The 19,361-nt window shown below is 38.6% G+C and overlaps 4 protein-coding genes across 6 annotated transcripts; 2 read left to right on the top strand and 2 right to left on the bottom strand.

The window, feature by feature from the left end:
• Positions 1–573: 573 nt before the first annotated feature.
• LOC306909685 (trypsin) lies at positions 574–7,711 on the bottom strand. Its single transcript, XM_079483670.1, has 6 exons — positions 7,034–7,711; positions 3,272–3,382; positions 2,889–3,048; positions 2,003–2,144; positions 1,352–1,618; positions 574–1,203 (listed from the first exon to the last, which is right to left on the bottom strand). Exons 2-6 carry the CDS (start codon positions 3,318–3,320, stop codon positions 1,033–1,035), a joined length of 789 nt encoding a protein of 262 aa, XP_079339796.1. The 5' UTR covers positions 3,321–3,382; positions 7,034–7,711; the 3' UTR covers positions 574–1,032.
• LOC306909686 (trypsin-3) lies at positions 5,272–8,694 on the top strand. Its single transcript, XM_079483671.1, has 6 exons — positions 5,272–5,335; positions 6,000–6,062; positions 6,224–6,374; positions 7,654–7,795; positions 8,082–8,339; positions 8,431–8,694. The coding sequence occupies exons 2-6, from the start codon at positions 6,011–6,013 to the stop codon at positions 8,584–8,586; spliced, it is 759 nt and encodes a 252-aa protein (XP_079339797.1). The 5' UTR covers positions 5,272–5,335; positions 6,000–6,010; the 3' UTR covers positions 8,587–8,694.
• Positions 8,695–9,645: 951 nt separating this feature from the next.
• On the top strand, positions 9,646–13,751 carry cdab (cytidine deaminase b). Its single transcript, XM_079483669.1, has 4 exons — positions 9,646–9,979; positions 10,949–11,060; positions 12,645–12,702; positions 12,790–13,751. Exons 1-4 carry the CDS (start codon positions 9,796–9,798, stop codon positions 12,925–12,927), a joined length of 492 nt encoding a protein of 163 aa, XP_079339795.1. The 5' UTR covers positions 9,646–9,795; the 3' UTR covers positions 12,928–13,751.
• dnajc16l (DnaJ (Hsp40) homolog, subfamily C, member 16 like) lies at positions 13,259–19,154 on the bottom strand. 3 transcript variants are annotated; one of them, XM_079483667.1, is made up of 15 exons: positions 18,775–19,154; positions 18,410–18,595; positions 18,259–18,325; positions 17,782–18,103; positions 17,501–17,685; positions 17,308–17,412; positions 17,070–17,228; positions 16,867–16,997; positions 16,513–16,690; positions 16,238–16,420; positions 15,208–15,284; positions 14,959–15,039; positions 14,758–14,847; positions 14,485–14,655; positions 13,259–14,411 (listed from the first exon to the last, which is right to left on the bottom strand). In XM_079483667.1, the coding sequence occupies exons 2-15, from the start codon at positions 18,571–18,573 to the stop codon at positions 13,976–13,978; spliced, it is 2,349 nt and encodes a 782-aa protein (XP_079339793.1). In that variant the 5' UTR covers positions 18,574–18,595; positions 18,775–19,154; the 3' UTR covers positions 13,259–13,975. The 3 variants fall into 3 exon arrangements, with proteins under 3 accessions (XP_079339793.1, XP_079339794.1, XP_079339792.1); XM_079483668.1 differs by having other exon boundaries at positions 19,034–19,153; XM_079483666.1 differs by having other exon boundaries at positions 18,807–19,134.
• Positions 19,155–19,361: the final 207 nt, after the last annotated feature.

Genomic DNA, 19,361 nt, shown 5'->3' with positions numbered 1-19,361 from the left:
ACCGCTGCACATCATTGTGTGTGGACACACAGGGTCTGTCATGCAGTGATCATTTTACATGCGGTGTCATGTGCAGGCAGTGAAACCAAAGGCTCGGGGAACTGATGCCACCTTCAGAGAAGATGAACTGCGGACGGACACACCCAGTCCTAGTAGATTTGCAAACACCCATTGTTGCATGTGAGCAGTAACCTCAAATCTTGATTTTAGTCATATTGAATAGAGTTCTCTTTTACATTTAATATATTTGGGGATAATAACTCGGCGGAGAATGTTTACTTATACAAACTAGGCTATGCAAAACACCTGCAGCTAAGCGAACCCAAGAAACGTTAAAACCGTTTGTTTGCATGTCCAACATGAGTTTCCTCTTTGTTTGTTTGAAAAGCAGAGAAATCAGTCTTCAAAACAAAACTCTTATCATATATAAAGTTTCATCTTTGTGCGCATGCTAAAGTGTTTGACAATTTACCAATAGATAATCTAAACATCACAGATTGACAATAAATACCGCAAATGATTCTGTGGTCTATAAAGTTAACAAAAATACAAATGTATTGTAGTAGGCATTTTGAACATATTGACATTTATTATATTTAAAATAAAACTCTACACTACATTTACATGTGTCTGAACACATTTGTTGAGTGGTTTCAAATAAAGCGATTGTTTTACCGTATAGACGGTAAATAAACATCCTCATAACAACATAAACAAACATTACTGCGCATGCGCATTTTTGTGACCTCACCTTAATGTCCGGTACACATTCACAAACAATAGAGTGCCTGTAGATTATTTCAGATAACAGTCAAAAGAAACCGACCGTTTGGCTAAACTTGCTAAACAAAGCTGCTCTCAAAATCATAGAGCATCATGGGAAAAATTGTGAATAGATGCAGGGAATCAATTTGTTCCTTCAGGATTCTGACACCACTACAAAATGAGTACAAGGGTGGTATATATAAACTAGGAGTTAGGGAGCGGTTTTAGTGTGACCTGTCCTCTAGATAGGTACAGTGATCTTTGACCTCATGACCCAATGCATCGTGACAACGGGCTGTATATGGTCTGATCAATCCATCTGCGGAACCTGGACACAGCCGTATACACTCCAGGAAATCTGGGATCTCCACAGCCATTCCCCCAGGAGACCAATCCATAGACCCGTCCATCACACACCAAAGGGCCACCAGAGTCCCCCTGAAACATCACATTGACCTTCATTATGATTTTCTCAAGAGGCTTCTACAATTCATAAAGCCTTCGTGTTACAAGCAGCTCTTAGGCCACATTTTTATCTTTTAGAAAATATTTGAAATCTACCGCAATATGCACAAACAGGGAGTACCTTGCACGCATCTTTTCCTCCTGCGCTCGTCCCTGCACAGATCATATTGACTGTGATGTTTCCATTGAAAGACTTACTGCTGTTACACTTTGCAGTGGAGACGATGGGGAGTCTGACGGTGCGGAGGGTGAGGGGGATCTGACCTCCGCTGTGACTGGTGGAGCCCCACCCAGACACCCGGCACATCCTGCCCGCCAGCAGGCCTGTGTTCTGTTTGGGGAGCGGGGCGAGGGACACGCACCTGTTCAGCACTATGGGTGAACTAAGCTGAAAGAAACCATACATCTGAGTGTCAGAAAAACACTTTTCACTGTTATACTTGAAAGTGTGAAAAATTCTGTCCTCATTTTATTTCACCCTCATGTCATTACATACCTGTGACATCTGCAAAAGAAGATATCCTTAAGAATGTTGGTAGCCAAACAACATTGACTTCATTAACTTCCGTTGTGCGGACACAAAACTACTCAGACATTTCTCAAAACATCTTTTTTTTGTGTTCCACAGAAGAAATGAAGTCATACGGACTGACATGAAGGTGGATAAATGGTGATTGACTTTTTATTTTTAAGTGAACTATGCACAAGAAGTGATCATGACTTTAAAAGAAAGACATCAATACAAAGGAAAGTAACCGAAACAGTGCTGTACCTTTATGAGCATGATATCTGCATTGTTAGAGCTCTTGTTGTACATCGGGTGTGGGATCAGGGACTGAGGTTTGGAAAACTGCTCCGTTCCCTCGTAACCACGCAGAGTAAAGTCTCCAGCCACCACCATCATCTCATCCATCCTTAAAGACAAGAAACAAGACCATTCGTACACCACATAAGCCTTGAAACCACAAAACAAAAATCCTATCATTATTTATTCACCCTCGTGTCATTTAAAACCTGTATCTGACTCTTTCTTCTTTAGAACACAAACAAGATATTTTGAGAAATGTCTCAGTGGTTTTGTGTCCATACAATGGAAGTCAATGCGGGTCTATGTTGTTTGGTTACCAACGTTCTTCAAAAAATCTTCTTTTGTGTTCTGCAGGGGAAAGAAACTCATACAGGTGTGACATAAGGGTGAATAAATTATGACAGAATTTTCATTTTAAAGCAAGGGTGCTGGACACCAGCTCAAAATTCCAGCGATGACTTCAAAATAAAGTCAACTCATAAGGTCGAAGAACTATTTTGTATACATTGTGAAGGCTTCTGGTAGGTGTATGTTTGAGATCTGAATTTCATCACTTGTTCTCCTCAGAGAGGTTCTTTGTGAAGGACATGAGATGAGTGACAGAACTTCTCGCTGTTAGCAGCCTCAGCTGTGCCAAGCAGCAGATAAGCCAACATCCATTAAGTACCACACAGTGATGATGGGTCAAGGTTACCGTGCGTCCTGTGTGACTGTCTGCCATGCTCTGGCTTTCATCTCACCCACAGACTTGGCCATCAGACAGAAGCTCAGTTACCGTACAGCCTGTTTTTCCTCATAAAAAGCCAGTTATGCAGTGATTTCTTTAAAGAAAAGGGAAAAAACCACAAACCCAATATTGCAATGAGCAGCGGTCAGCACCCAGTATTTATGGACCAGAGATCCACCGCAGAAGTGTTGGCCTTTTGAGCTTTGTAAAGATACGATGTATTTGATTGAATTCGGCGATGGGGTGTATCCTCCAACAATGCGACCCTGAATGAAGTCCAGACCTGCAGAGAAAATTTATTTGTATAGACCAATATAAAGGAGCCTGATTTAGAATTTCATTCTAGGCAAGCAAATATCAAATATGATTATTTGAAGTATGTATATATGTACACTGAAATACAGTTTAATAACAAGATCTATGGACCTCTTTGGAATATTTAGAAATGGCGTATACGACAACGCACATATGATTACAATGAATGTAATTACTGTTAGTTTACTTACCATTCGCTGCGAAGAGTTTCAGCAGCACTAAGAAGAGCAGCATCGCCATGGCTCAAAAGTTTGATGCAGGACTGAATTGGCTGGGCTATATGAAGCAAAGTCCCTCACATCCTGCACATCAACACGGTTCCTCAGGTTTCCAAAGTTTTGATTTCAGTTTCATAACTAACAATGTTTGATTCATGGATGATACGAGAGGGGTTCTTTCAGCATGATTCTTCTTTATGACCCACCAAACATAAACTCACTAAATAATCGAGAGTTTAAAGACGTCTGTCTTCCCGACTTTAGATGTGCGATGTTAGAAATCCTCAAGGAATGCTAATGGTTCACTAATGGCGTTTATTCTCATATTATTGTGTTTAAAAACACTACATTTCTTGAAACCCAACCCAATAAGATTCGATATTTGAAGATTTTGACGTTCATGCTAGTTTTGGAAGTTAGTATGAAGTAACATATAATGGATTTTTTATTGGATCCAATAAGGATTTGTTTCGAATATTTATGACGGATTCTGTTAGTCATGAATTGTTTAAATGTAAGTAAATTATGATACTGTATTAAAACATTATAGTGTAGGGTATACTATAAACCCACAAATTAAATCTTTGCTAAAATGTGCACATATAGGATTGATTCAGTGAATAGTGACTGACACAACATTTAGCCTAAAGTCAGTTCTATGTGTCGTATGGGTTGATAGCTATTTTGATCTTTGGGTGTAAGCTATTTTGATCTTATGCGACACAGAGTTTTCACATGGTTTTCATCATGGTAATGTATTTTCGAATGAGGCGTAACTGCTTGTTTGGTTTAAGAACAACATGTCTGGCCTAAAGGTTCACGTGAGTTCAAGTTCAGATGGGTTTTACTGTCATACCGCTGTATGTAAAGACAAACAAAATAACAAAATGTTGTGTACCTTGTATCTACATATTTTGCAATAATTTATTTTTGTCATAAATCATTATTATTAGTCAACCTTTATGTTTGTCACTGGGTTTTGCAAATATCTAACCAATAAATTTGAATAAAAAGTGCTTGTCAACTTTGACAACACAGTGTGCATTCATTGAAAGAGTTCAGTGTTTTATCCATTTCCTGAAAACAGTGAATTTGGACAGTGACATATAAAATAACATACAGTATATCTAACCTACTAAAATAAGTCATCCAACTACACACAGCCCTTACAAAAATAGTTTACATATCATCTTTGTCCTACTGAAACATTGTATGTCCTAATTCACTGTTATTCAGGAAATGAAAAAAACACTGAACTTTTTAAATGATTAAATACTGTGGTGTTTTTCACCCTTTAATGGTTCAATTTCTGCAAAACCCAGACAAACATGAATAATAATTTACGGCATCAAATAAAAGTGAAAAATATGGAGATACGAGGTTTGGAAAGACAGCAACAATATGCATTTTCACTGCAAACTGAGATACAAGCATTAACAGTAAGATTTAGGCTACATGATTTCATATTCAGTGAAACTGTCAATTAAAAAATATACAAAAATATCTTGTAGATTCATAACATCGGAGAGGGAACATCATGATTTTGGCCTGAGATAAATGGCAAGCACGTCGCTCAAGGTGGAGCTCTCCCCCGAGGATACTGACATGCATTAATAAACGCCAAGGGATATCGAAAAGACCTTGTTCACAGCTGCTTTGGTTACCATCATTCCAGTGCCCTTTCCACCCAATTTTACAGTCACCAGATACCCTATTCACCGCAGTTTTGTCAAACGAAACAAGCAATAGATATTTGATTCCCCCTCAGAGAGCAGCAAACTCTCTATGAATCAAAGGATCATTGGTAGACAGAGATTCAAATTAAAGTGCTTTTGAGCGCTTTTGGGTCATCCAAGTTCTGTCGTGTTATTGTTGTTTGTTCTCTAGTATAGGTGGTGTACAAACAGCACCACTAAACCCTATGGAAGGATGCGGTTACACTATAAAAGCAAATACAATATCGCCAGCTTCTTGTATAGTGCTGTTGGGAAGTTATTGGAATTATTACTGCCCAGGATTAAGCTTTCCATGCTTTGGGTGAGTTTAACAAATGTAATGCTCATTTCTGTTTAGGGCTGGAAAAGTCATATATATATGAAGAGTTTGGTTCCAAAATGAGATAACTCTCTTTTGAAACATTTTTAAAAAATCTTGTTTTTTATTATGTTTTATTGTGTTAGTTATCTGTGTTTTTTTAGTATAGCTTAAACAAAACAAACCAACTGCAGTTTGATTGATATTCATTAGAATGCACAATGAAAAAAACATGATTTTTCAGAATATCATCTCATTTTGGAAACTTTGCATATGTTTATATTATACAAATACAACAATATGAAAAGTTCTTTGCTGCCTTCAATTTATAAGTGTAGGCGTCTTGCCGTTTCATGTCTTTTACATTTGTTGAAAATAATTTCAACTTGTTTTTTAAGTTATAACAACTCACCACTGGCCAAGTTTAAATAGTTAGTTGAATTAACTTGTAAAATCAAAATTTAAGTTTGTACTAAAAACTAAAAAAATAAGATTTTCTACAGTGCTAAACAATGATTTACTAATGGTTACTGCAGTTAAGCTGTGGCTAGTTTTCACACATTTTATTTGATCTAATCTTTGAATTAAATAAAAAGAGTTTGATGTACTAATGTCATTGAGGTTGAATTAGCGTAGTTTTGACCTCTAAATGTCCTTTGTGTTTCAGACACCTCAAACATGAAGAAATGTCTTGAATTCATCTTGCTGCTCATCATCTCGGCCCTTCAAGGTAAAGCCCTTCATTTCCCGAATAACTGAGTATAGAAGTCTCATCTAAATATAATGCATATTCAATGGCATAAGATGTTGCAGTAACTGCATACATTACACAAAGATGGTGATGCGTTTTTGTTAAGAATATGAGCTTCTCATTATTCCTGTCATTCACAGGCTCACTGCAGCAGAGAATCATTGGAGGACAGGAGGTTAAGCCATATTCTATCCCATACCAGGCCTCTGTTCAGTACAACAACTATCATTACTGCGGCGGTACCCTCATACACCCACAGTGGGTGGTTACCGCTGCCCACTGCTGGAGGCCGTGAGTATTACATAACTGTTCGTGTATAAAACTTATGGGAATGTATATAACCTGTGCTCTCTACACACTGCAAATGCATACGTTAAGAATGAAATCTAAATGTGTGGTGAATTCTTACGTACACACATTTTACTACCTAAAGTCACTTTGAATAAAAGTATAGTCATATAAATGTAAAATGGATGCATGTTTATTCAATTCAAACTGTTTATTTGTCACAAAACAAAGGTAATAAAAACTAAATAAATAATGAAATATGTCAAATTAGGGCTGTCAAACGAATAATGGCAATTAATGGCATTTAGACTAAAAGTTCATGTTTAGTATATATGTTTGTCAAATGAGAATATTCATTTTGCATTTATAAACACATACACATATTTAGGAAATATGTATTTATATTTACAGTAACTATAATTTAAAAAAGATATAAATGTTTATACATGTTTATATTTTTCAAAAAGCCACTGCGTGAGAGTTTTTTGCGGCCACTAGCGTTGGGTCTGAGAATCGCAACCGATCTCTCAGTCCTCCACTCACTCCCCCTTTCGATGCACGACGGCGGTGGCCGCCACAGTACATCAAGGAAAAAAACTTTACTTCTCTCTGAGGTTATGCCTATATGGAGCTAAAGCTATCAGACAAGAGTTTTCACTTACATTTATAAAGTTGGATTAGTTTTCCGGTCTAGAAGAAAACAGGCAACTTCGGCGTCACTTTGAAAACATTTGTCCTTCATCAGCACCTCCCATCTGGGAATAGCTCCACCGGTGTTTATCCTGGATTTTTGCCGTTGTCTGTCCCTATACTTCATCTGGCAGCATCACTTTTGTGCTTCTTTGCCGATGGAGATTCATGCTCTGTCGGCTCTTCTGCACAATATGCATGGTCCTACATTTGAGAAACAAAACTTACAAAGAACGATATAAGTTTTGAATAAGGCAGACAACAACTACAACTAGGACTCCTCCGATAGAGCAGTTTGTCCATTTTAGGGTTGCAGTAGAAACAACATAGGCCATGATGAGCTTAGATGATCATTTTTTCTGTGTTTTGTTAAGAAGGCTCAAAACACAACACAATATACAGTATAACCCAAAATATACACAATACACATACAGTATGGTGTACTGTATGAAGGTGTAGATGAAGAATATACAGTGTGTAGAGGCGAAGGATATTCAATAAAGTAGATTTGCAGCAAATGAAAACTGAAATAATGCACTAAATGAAGCATGGGTTGTTTGTTGACTGATGTAACATTGTGGTGTGTCTGCAGGAGTTATTTAATCCGAGTGGTTCTGAGCGAGCATGACTTCTCTAAAAAAGAGGGCTATGAGCAGGTGTTCAACGTGTCGAAGGTGCTGGTCAATTACATGTACAATTACAGGACATTTGACAATGACATCATGCTCTTGAAAGTAAGTATCCATTACCCTTAGACATTTCTTTGCTTAGTTATATACATATATATCTATATATATATATATATATAGAGAGAGAGATATATATAAGAAAAAATTCACCGCGTCATTTACACATCATGTCAGGATGTCCAAAGAAACCAATATGAATTTCTTTCTTCAAAGCAACAAAAAGTCAAACAGAATGTATTGGATTTGGCACAACATGAAGATGAATAAATGATGACAGTTTTGAGTAACTGTTCTTTTAAACACATTTTAAATACATTGATTTGCGTATCAGTTGGAGCGTCCAGCGGAGCTCAATGCCAACGTTCAGCCAGCCACATTGCCAGTCTCAGGTAGCCCTCCATTACTACCGGCCACAACGTGCACGGTGAGCGGCTGGGGCGTCACTCAGGTGTACAGTTATTACCTGTCTCCTGTCCTCCGCGCTGTGGACGTCCAAATCATCCCTCAGTGTCAAGACTACTACTACTACAGAATCACAGACAACATGGTGTGCGCTGGATCTCCGGTGGGCGGCAAAGACTCCTGCCAGGTGAGTGATTTGGTTTGCTGTAATACATTTTGGAAGATGAAAATTGAAAAAAGATAGATTGTATCCACACACATGCTTTGTTTGGCTACAGGGTGACTCTGGTGGACCTCTCATCTGTAATGGTTTGTTTGAGGGTATCGTGTCCTGGGGCATCAGTTGTGCCAACCGGTACTTCCCCGGAGTCTACACTAAAGTCCGCAACAATGTTTCCTGGATCAACTGGATAATTGAAAACGACAACTCCTAAAATGCTCTTTTTTAAAGGATGTCGAACTGCACCCATAAAAATAACACCTGATGGTAAAAGAAATATGTGACATGAATAATTGAAACATTAAAAGTGGCTTTCATCTTTTATGTTCTCAAACAAAGATTGTTTTATAAAGCATGTATTTTATACTTTACGGAAGAAAATGACAAAACAAGAATTAAAGGGATATTTCACTCAAAATTAAAAAGCCTGTCATCATTTACTCACCCTCGAGTTGTTACAAATCTGTATCAATTTCTTTGTTCTGATGAACACAGAGAAATATATTTGGAAGAATGCTTATAACCAGACAGATCTTGCCCCCCATAGTTGGAAAAATTACTTGGTTGAACACAAAAGAAGATATTTTGAAGAATGTAGGACAGCAAACAGTTCTGGGGCACTTTTGACTACCATTGTCATTTTATCTATGGTAGTCAATGAGGGCCAGATCTGTTTGGTTAAAACCATTCTTCCAAAGATCTTTTTCTGTGTTCATCAGAACAAATATATTTATACAGATTTGAAACAACTCGAAGGTGAGTCTTTTCATTTTTAGAGTAAAGTGTCCCTTTAAACATGATGAAATTGAACATTTTGAACTGACATGGGGCAAATTCTTGTTTGTATTGGCATTACATCAAATGTACAGTGTTTACTGGTGCCTGTTGGATCAATTTAAAGGCACACGGCACCAATTAAAAACATATTTGTTCTTACAAACATGCGGTAAAACCAAAAACCCATAATGCCCCGATCATTCTTTATTGTTTTACGAATATTTTGTTTTGTTCTACCTTATTATTTCAAGGCAGGGGCCCATGAAACGATAAACTGAATATTTTCCAACGCAGCTTTTCGTTCCTGTGGTGCCAGCTTATTTATCTTCAGCCATCCGTATGGAAAGGCAAATGATTTTCATTGTTATTCCACGAGGAATGTCAGCATTATTGTGCAGTGACCTTTACTCCCATCCTCACCGTCTCCCAGCCTGTCCGAGGGAAAGGTTGCCGTCTAACTCTAACTAGAAATTACATAACCTTCCCGTTTGACAGCACCACACATCAAATCCGGACAGTCAGGGAGGCGGGCGATCTGGGAAACAGGGATTGGTCACCGGTCAGATCTGGCAAGTTCCTAAACAAACAAAGTTACGAGCAGCTTCACTGAGCCTCTAAACAAGACACACACACTGCACGAGACAACATGGGAGACGTACAGATCGTAAATGAGGTTAGACATGACGCGGCTAACAGGCTGAATGGGCATTTGGCGGAGGTGAAAGAGTTGATTGGCCGATCTCTAGAAGCCAAAAAGTTTGCATACTGTCCCTACAGCAAGTTCAGAGTTGGGGCGGCACTTCTGACACAGGACGGAACGGTTTTTACAGGTGAGCATGAATCTGCTGTGTTTCACACAGAAACCATTCAGTTGTACCGATAACGGCCGGTTTTAACAATCAGTGCACAGCGCCGGTTGCGTAAGAAACATCAACAGGAATATGTTAAGTTCCTGTAAAGTTGTTTGTGCACTCAGAACTGATGAATAATATATGAAGGCTGTAAGTGTTCTGAAATTGCTGTCACTCTTGAGAGCAAACTGCAGGCGAATGCAAATACAACTTAATGCCAAAAAGGAAAACATCATATAATAATTTAACACTTATGGCAAATAACTAGAATATTAAATACAAATATATATATATATATATATATATATAACATCACACAGATTAGATATGAGCAAAATGTTTCATGATGTCATGATTTTTCATTGCTCATGATGTGTAACTAATAGGCACATATTTGTATACAGTCTAATATGAGTATTGATTTATAGTGAAAGAATGTATTGAAAATTCAAAACATTCAAAAGATTTATATTACAAAAATGACAAAAGATTGTATTGTCCCGCACGTAGCATAACTGTCAAAATGCTCTATTCATATTCGTACAGATATAATTTAGCATATCATGATCCGATATCATACTCTTGAAGTGCTGCTAAATTGTGTTTTGTGAAATCGTGTGAGAACATATGTCGTCCCACAATGTAAACAACCCTTGAAACGGCAAGCCCCTCCAGACCACCCCATGATCAAACAAACTAAACAAGAGGATAAAAAAAGTTCAAAGTGTAAAACTTAAATTGTGTTTTGCTGTACCATAAAAACATAAAGGATAGTCCTGACCACATGACGAGTCCTGGCTTATGATGACACGTGATTATCTTACGTGTCCGTCAGCACACCGAGTGAAATAAATATATTACCGATTGTGAAAAACAGGGACGATGAGCTTGGTAATATGGTGAATATCCATGTCTGTATTAAAAGCAATGCTCTTATCTACCATATAGGATGTAATGTGGAGAACGCATGCTTCTGTTTGGGAATCTGTGCAGAGAGAACCGCCATCTCAAAAGCCGTCTCTGAGGGATACAGAGATTTCAAAGCCATCGCTATCTCAAGGTGTATAAATTGAACTTGTCTTGTTTGTTTGTTAAATTGAAGAACATACACATACAGTAAGTAGAGAACACATTCATGTATAAAATGAAAAACAAAGTAACGCCAAGAAAAGTACAGTAGGCCCATAGATGAGTACGCGTGCCGTATTGTTCTGGATTACATCACAAGGCGACTCTGATAATAGGCTGCTGCCTTCACCTGCTCTCGGAATTATGGGAAATATACGTTTCCGAAGTAAAAATCGCACATGAATGCATCTGATGTCGTGTTTCTCACTGGGAAGTAGGGAAATAATTTTGATACCCGAGTTCCCGAGACGGGTGGGCCTTACACAATCAACATGGCGGATGGGAACCTTTTCTGCTGTGACTGATATGATTTATCACTTTTTCCGCAACAGCTTTGTCTTGTCGTTAAATTAGTACATATTTACATAAATGAATAACAATTTGAAGCATAGTCTACTGCATGTTTTATACATAGCTAAAAATAGCATGTATTTCATGTTATTTCTAGCATGCAATGGAATTCACACAGTTTGTTGTATGATTATGATTGTATTATAACATTATTAAACTGTCTATTAGTACAACTAAGCTGACTAGTAAAACTATCCTGTAGTATGTACAGTTGAAAACTATTACCATACCAAGAAACACGCAACCATATAATCTGTCGTCCTCCATTCTTTCCGACCTGAACACAACCAACTCGGAATCATGACATCAGAAGCGGGAATTCTCACATGCCCGAGCACGTTGCGTCGTTCAAAACACCACATATTTCTCACCAAAAACGCGGAAGTAACGTCTGAATTTACGTACAAGTATTTAGTAACATTAAAACATTGATGTTACTAATGATTCAGTATCATTTAAACATTAAAGGTATCTGTTAACATTAAAAGAGCACCGTTCCATCAATGATAATCATAAATTGAAGTTGGATTTATCGAATTTCCGAGAGCACGTGAAGACACACATTTTCAAGATGTAGCGAAGACAAAATTTTGTCCAGCAAAAACAAATCTGAACCTGAACCTTAACTGAAAATAATAAAAAAAGCATATTTTTTAATAAAGTATAAGCTTTCGGAAAATCCGGATAAAATGGACCATCGTAAATAAACGTTACCATAGACCGTACCATTTAATATTATTAGTGCTGTGAATCTAAAAGTGAAAACCACGTACCCTGTAAAAATATTATAGAAGTCAGAGACCGAACAGACTAAGCTTTTCTGAAGAAAACTAGTTTCACGCGTATTTGGCGCCACCTACTGTTACGGCTCACATATGAGACCCCATTTTTACTTATATGCGGAACAAACTCGTTTTCAACTTAACCCAGATCTTCAGAAACCCTTTATAACAAAGACACTTCAAAATAAAAGAAGCAAATAAATGAAGCAATAAAAGCCGCTTTATTGTTTTTATTCTTGTGAGAGAAATAACCGGGGGTTTCTTTAAAGGCCTCATTGTGAGAACCAAGAAGTGGTTCTCTACAAATAAACAAACTCAGCAAATGTCTGTGAAGGATGGTTTAACATGGAACATCTTTGTAAACGTCTAATGTTTTTTTACAGTGATATGTGTGAGCAGTACATTTCTCCATGTGGCGGCTGCAGACAGTTTATGAGAGAGGTGTAGCACTTACACCTTTACATTTAAAAGCATGTTAAAAGTGACATGTTTAGATTTACATGCGTTGTTTAAATGTTTAATCTGCAGTTTGGTGCTAACTGGGACGTGTATTTGTCCAAACCTGATGGCTCGCATGTGGAGATGAGAGTCGAGGACCTGCTGCCTGCATCTTTTGGCCCAGAGGACTTAAAAGGGAAGAAAAGTAATATTATGAATGAGTTTTGAGGACTTGGGTTCTAGAGCAGTGGTCCTTTTTGATGTAAGGTCCCCTTTGTGTAGGGTCCATCATTTTGTGGCCCCTCAAATAAAGACTTAAAATATGAATTTAATAAAATGCCACTAAACTTTGACCCCTTGGATCCATCCCATTTTGAGAACCACTGTTTTAGAGGACTCTAGTCAAGTATGTGATTTACCCGAAGACGTGTATAGGTGTTATGAATGCTGTGTAAAGCTGTACTAAAAGACATGTATGTACTGTACATTAGGCTATATTAATAAATATAAATATTGTTTTTCCTTGAGATAAACATAAGATCGATCTTATTCACAGGATGGAGATGTTGGTACAAATTTTATTATTCTTTTTAAACAATGAACATTTAATATAAATCAACCACAAACAGTGCAACATAAATAAATAGACATTTTCTTAAAAGAAAATTACAACTAAACAGCATTTTAACCTGACTCATGTGGTAGTGATATTTCAGATACAGTCATAATCTCAACCATCCTTAAATGTTACCATTGGGTACAGTTTCATTTGTGGAAAAAACACTAAATGGAAAAAGCAGCAGTCAAAAGTGCAAAAACATGAAACAAGACGTTAGAAAATAACAGGTTAAAAGGAAAGGCAGCACATGCTCATATGGCATTAAGATCTATTCAGAAATATCAAATCTTTATAATGTTAGAAGTACCTGCTCATGCAAGGTTTAGTTTAGTTCTTAGTTTGAGATTTTGCATATAAAGAAGGGAAAAACAGAGCTGACTGACTAATAATGACTCTCATACAATTTCTAAGTTCTATAAACCAAATTGCGACCAGAAAAAAAACTAAACTGAGTGTGAGCTGTTCCTAAAGCTACACAGAGTGGCTTTATCTGGGTTTCAGAAAAGCATCCTACAGTGAAGAAACAGCCAAGTCAGAGATACAGAGAGGAGTTTCCGCTTCTAAAGCAGCCGAAGAGCATGCGGTGCTCCAAATAAAGCAAAACTCTACTCATAACCAGTGTTTTTAACAGAAAACTGAAGTGATTCTCAAAAGCCTCTATTTCTGTGGTGTTATGTTGTCCAGACAGGGCCAGGCCGGAACGTAATGCCTGGGTAGAGTTCCCTCCATAAGCCTCTCCATCCAAAGACCCAGCCGATCCAGTTTGTGATGGATCTCCAGAGTGGTGGCCTTCTGCCTAGAACTTCCCCGCGAGCGTGAGCCTCTGCTCGTCCCGGCTGCCGCCCCATCCTCGTCAGACGACCTGCCACCTTCGGCCTCCTCTCCCGTAAACACGGGTCTGAATATGCAGAAGTATTTTTTGTGGCCGTTGAGGGCCAGGACATGACCCGTGTAGTCGGGTTTGTAAGAGGCGGCGTCCTCCTCTTCGTCCGAGCAGTCTGATGGCCAGGCGTCGGGGGCCGACTCTATGAGCGAATCCATCCACAGGGTGTGTTTGTCCAGGTTCAAGAAGGAGTAGTGGAGCGTTTGAGACCTATGAGAAGTTAGGGGTTAGTTTAGAGCAGACGTGCAGACTAAAAGTTACACCGAATGCATGCGACACTCACCCTGAGAAGGAATAAACCTCTTTGGCAAACTTCCTGAGCAGCACTTGTTTAGAAGCATCAGTCAGTATCAACACCACGTTGATGTGGCCCGGCTTTAATCTGACCAGGTTGCTCATGTAGGTCACATCTGTCAACTCGGTCACTTCCACAAAGTTCTTCTTGGGTGGACGACTGCAAGATGAAAACAAATTCTTAGAGACTGGACTATATGCTATACGACTATGCTTTATATTTTGGGTCGCAGTTTTAAACGATAAACAACCAGCTTGTTACCTGGAAGTGCTCTCTGTTCCCGGAGAGCCGTCGGCTGTCTTTGGTGATTCAGTTGTCTTTTGTTTGGCTGGTTTGTCTTCACCAGAATCACTGTCCGCCATAAAAAACATACAAATATATACATACAAACTCCACTTGAAAAATAGGACTCATCTAGTCTAATCTCTTGACAGAACGTACTGTACACGTGGACAGCCTTACCTGAAGGCCTGAATGATAACAGTCCCAAACAGGATGAAAAGAGCGGAGAAGATCAGTGATAACACAGGCATCATCTCACGCCTACAGAAAGCACAGCAAGGTGTTACTAACATATTCTTCTTGTTCTTATATCACCAAAAACACTGGGTTCTCTTCATTATACAGCAATGACATCCCTATTCCAGTATAATAATATTAAAAGTACCACTCATATATAAATAATTATTTGATAAAGCAATAACTGCTTACCAGTTTGAGTAGAGAAGATCAAAATAAAACTGGGCGAGGTAATCGTATGCTGTGTTCATCCACCGAATTAGAAACATCTGAAACAGTGTAAGACAAATATTTTTGTATTTGAATGATCTTTTTTGATAGAAAAACTACGCAATTATTAAAGCATATAATTGAATGTATAATCATGACACAAATCTGTATTAAAATACAACTTCAGTACACACATGCATGCTTTATTGCACCCATTTCTATAGACTTCCATTGTAAGCTAATTGCTTTTTTGTTTGTTTTTACGAACGAATGGGTCTTCACGATACTGCATAAAAACGTGATATGCAACAACTTGTTTGTTTGCTAAAAATACATTTGTCAAAAACATATTTAAAAACAACAAAATACAAATGCTTTACATTCTTTTTGATAGTTCATTTTGCACCAACCCAAAACTTTAAAAAATACATAACTTTTTGGAGTTTTAAAATGATACGGTTATTGCATACCATTGCAATATGCATATGCAAAACGCAAAGATCAATTTGATATTTTGTGCCTTACAAACGAAAATCACATTTAACTGTCTATGATAATTCATAGCATATTCGTTCAAACTTAAAGGTCCAGTGTAGACATTTAGCGGCATCCAGTGGTGAGGTTGTGAACTGCAACCAACGGGTCACTCCACCTTTCTCCTCTCCATTTCAAAGCACTACGATGACTGACACATAACTAAGATGTCGTAATGTATTCGCTACTTTTGGCGAAGGAGATAATGTATTTAAGAAACGCACTCTGTAAAGCAATTTGTCCGTCTAGGGCTACTGTATTAACAACATGGTGATTACATCCAAAGGGACCCGAGGTGTATGTAGATAGAAATAGATAATTCTAAGGTAATAAAAACATAACGCTTCATTACGTAAGGTCTTTATACACCCCTGAACACATAGTAATGTGTATTATATTGCATTTCTGTCAACAGATCCTCCACAAAATGACACACTGTGCCTTTAAGGATCTTTTTGTGTTTTGCTGAGGGACTTACAGAAGCAAACTCATTATTCAGTTCGGGCAGCATTGCATCGTGGGTGAGGTAGGAGGGGTCTCTCTGCAGAATATCAAGCTGCTCGTGGAGGCGGAGCTTATCGTCATCACTCCCATTCCAGCCGCCAGTCACTGACCGATAGAAGACCCTTCCTGTAGAGCTCCGCCTCTCCAAGATAATAACCTGAAGATATTGATTAACCGAGTCAATGATTTCAACACACAGAGACAGATGCGCAAAGATACACATTAAACAGACTCATTATTGTCTCTGACCTGTGGAGGGGGCGTGTCGTCCTGTTTGAGCAGGGCGTCACACAGAGGCTGCTGCTGTTTCTGATAAACGTAAGCAAATCTCAAAACTTCTTTAGTGTTGGCAGAAGCAAAGTTGAAGAAAGCCTCGTTCACCGATACAAACTGCTCTCCTTCCCCAGTGATGAGAAGGACACAGTATCTGTCAATCAGAGAGTACAATGAGAGCAAGATACAGCGGGCACACTATAATAACTTCACTTTATTAATCCCTAAAAGGAGGATCAGATCTCTCCCCTTTGAATGCTTTCAAGGCTAGCTTGCTATTGCTAGCCTGTATAAAACTGCTCGTAAGTTTCAGAAAAGACTGGTTCTTACTTTCTTCGTCGGTGGAACTGTTTAACCGGACATAGCTCATCAAAGAGTTTCTGATTAACCAGCCGTGGCACAAGCAGGAACCGATTGATGGACACAAACTCATCGATGATCTGTTTCTTCATTCCTCTTGCCTATGGACGAAGACAAAGTAGAAGAAAGACACCTCTAGCTAGAATAAAGCCAACAGAAGAACTGGGCTTCACCTGTATGACGTCTGCAGGTTTATCCGAGTTCTCCTTGAACAGAAGCATGGTGGGAGCATACGTGTTGATGTTGAACCTCTGTACCACTTGAGAGGTCTCCGTCAAACCCATATCTACATAACCAAAGCTCACGTAGTCTTTGTAGGCAAACGCGGTGAGCTGAGATTAAGAGCAAATGAGGGATATATCAAATATGTCAGTGTAAAAGAAGTCTATGATTATATTAACAAATTCTCACCTTGTATAAGAGAGGTACAGAAGATGCTACATCAAACATCATTACCCTTGGCTTATTTTCTTCATGCCAACTGTTTAAAAACTCAACGTAGTTGTTATCAGTCAACTGATAAGGGAAGAGAGATGAGAAACAGAACAATGAAGAAAACAACGAAATGATCAAAGATAACCTCATTTATCGGTTACAGTCTTACCTTCTCCACCAGTTTTGTGGGAAGAAGACTTTCCACAAACTGTTTCAAGTATTCTCTGGCCACAGCATACTGGAAGAAAGAGACTTTGCCATTAATAACACCCAGAATGGATGGTGTGCGGTGGGCTCCAAGATGATTGGCCAGCTGTCTCTCATATCCAATGTCCACCACACCTATACCAACACCTACACCAAACAAGAGCAACAGCTCATAAGTTCCAAAAATCCATAGCTTAACAGACAAAATGGGTGCCTACAGATACAGTATAGTTGATCACCCACCTAAAGGCTCTAAGTCTTGCACGGCATCCTTCCAAATGGGCTCGATATGAATGCAGGTGAAGCACCACTCTGAGGTGATCTTGATCAGGTAAGGCCTCTTGAAACTATCCGGCACGACTTCATTCATGTATTGCTTGAAATGAAGGAGGTGCTTGCTCTCGGTGAAATCTCGACTCGTCCGAGGAAAGTGAAAGAAAGATTCGTCGAAGTAGAAACTGTCTTGAAAGTGCCTGAAGCCCTGTGGAGCTCGGGCGAAGTTTTGATTCTCATCCATTTGACCGAATCGGTCGTAGTTCGCTCTTCTTTCCTCATTGGACAGGATCTGTGCGAGGTAGCACAAATGACTATTCTTAACGCAGACGAGCATGCTTCTTAAACCATAATAAGGGCCATTATGTTCAATTAATCCATTTAAAAAAGAATCATTTTAAACACTCACATGCTTTATATTTCAGATGGTATTGGTTAAACTCTTACTTCATAAGATTTTGTGATCTTGATAAACATATCCTCAGCTCCTGGACTTTTGTTCTTGTCTGGATGCCTACGGATAAAGTATACAACATTTATACAATCCTGACCGCTGTCCGTAAGGAAGTATTTCTTTCTTTCTAAAAACATCACTCACCATTCCCTTGCGAGCCTCTTGTACACTTTTTTGATCTCTGCCTGACTGGCATGTCTGGACACTCCAAGAACTTTGTACGGATCAAACTCGGGCGCAGATGCCAGCGAATCTCCGAGCAGAGCCAGCAGAAGAATCATCCACACAAACACACTCCGGCCTCCCATCTTTTGATATCTGACAGGCAGGCTGGAAAAATGAAAACAAAGTGTAATTTCAATAAATTATATTTTTAGTATAAGCTCACGAACAGCTTTAAAAAATGTGTCATGATATTATATTTGATAAAAACACACTGGTGTCATTAGTGCATTGGTATCTCTGATCGTATCTATTTATTAATGTTACTCAATACATCCGATTCTTACGCGATCCGATGCGTTGCTATGGAAATGCCTACCGGCAGACATGCAGTTCGAATGCAAGATAAATCCACACTACCGGTGACAGCCCATCATAGTGTCGACACAAAGATACCGTGAAACCGGTCTTGATCACCAGATGAGTTTAGTTCAGCATCAGCTGACTGTTATTCATTGAGCTGCAGGTCCGCAACACAAAACGCACACCCAACATGCGCACACTGCACGCATTCGATAAACACATAAAACACAATAAAGATCATACCAACACCACGCCCTTTTTATTGTATATGCATATAAATCAGCAGCGTGCCATGATCTCCCGACATAAATGGGTGGATCTTTTCCCCATCGAAATCAGCTGGCGAATACTTCCGGTAGTGAGGGATTGTGGGTAAGCGCATGCTAGAATAAAAGTCCGACTGTCACAGTTCTTTGTTCATAGAACGTTACTCATATTTTTTTTTTTGAGAGAAAAGAATTGTGTGCGAATGTTACTGTGTTATAAACTAACAAGAGAGTTGTTACAGAGTAACAGAAAAAAAGAATTGAAAATAATAAATTATTATATTATCAATATTATTATTTTTATA

The sequence above is a fragment of the Barbatula barbatula genome (assembly GCF_947034865.1).
Source record: "Barbatula barbatula genome assembly, chromosome: 20".
Lineage (NCBI taxonomy): Eukaryota > Metazoa > Chordata > Actinopteri > Cypriniformes > Nemacheilidae > Barbatula > Barbatula barbatula.
Note: the sequence above shows the minus strand (reverse complement) of the source record. Positions and strands in the feature narration are given on the sequence as shown.

Bases quoted from the DNA above. Each gene is read 5' to 3' on its own strand.
- LOC306909685 (XM_079483670.1), bottom strand. From the start codon at position 3,320: ATGGCGATGCTGCTCTTCTTAGTGCTGCTGAAACTCTTCGCAGCGAAT. The intron at 3,049-3,271 runs GTAAGTAAACTA...TTTTCTCTGCAG, and splicing joins GAAACTCTTCGCAGCGAATG to GTCTGGACTTCATTCAGGGT. The intron at 2,145-2,888 runs GTTTGTGGTTTT...CTTGTCTTTAAG, and splicing joins GCTGCTCATTGCAATATTGG to GATGGATGAGATGATGGTGG.
- LOC306909686 (XM_079483671.1), top strand. From the start codon at position 6,011: ATGAAGAAATGTCTTGAATTCATCTTGCTGCTCATCATCTCGGCCCTT. The intron at 6,375-7,653 runs GTGAGTATTACA...GTGTGTCTGCAG, and splicing joins GCTGCCCACTGCTGGAGGCC to GAGTTATTTAATCCGAGTGG. The intron at 7,796-8,081 runs GTAAGTATCCAT...TTTGCGTATCAG, and splicing joins ATGACATCATGCTCTTGAAA to TTGGAGCGTCCAGCGGAGCT.
- cdab (XM_079483669.1), top strand. From the start codon at position 9,796: ATGGGAGACGTACAGATCGTAAATGAGGTTAGACATGACGCGGCTAAC. The intron at 11,061-12,644 runs GTGTATAAATTG...GTTTTTTTACAG, and splicing joins AAAGCCATCGCTATCTCAAG to TGATATGTGTGAGCAGTACA. The intron at 12,703-12,789 runs GTGTAGCACTTA...TTTAATCTGCAG, and splicing joins GCAGACAGTTTATGAGAGAG to TTTGGTGCTAACTGGGACGT.
- dnajc16l (XM_079483667.1), bottom strand. From the start codon at position 18,573: ATGGGAGGCCGGAGTGTGTTTGTGTGGATGATTCTTCTGCTGGCTCTG. The intron at 17,413-17,500 runs GTAAGACTGTAA...TTCCCTTATCAG, and splicing joins CCACAAAACTGGTGGAGAAG to TTGACTGATAACAACTACGT. The intron at 15,040-15,207 runs GTAAGCAGTTAT...TGCTTTCTGTAG, and splicing joins GATCTTCTCTACTCAAACTG to GCGTGAGATGATGCCTGTGT.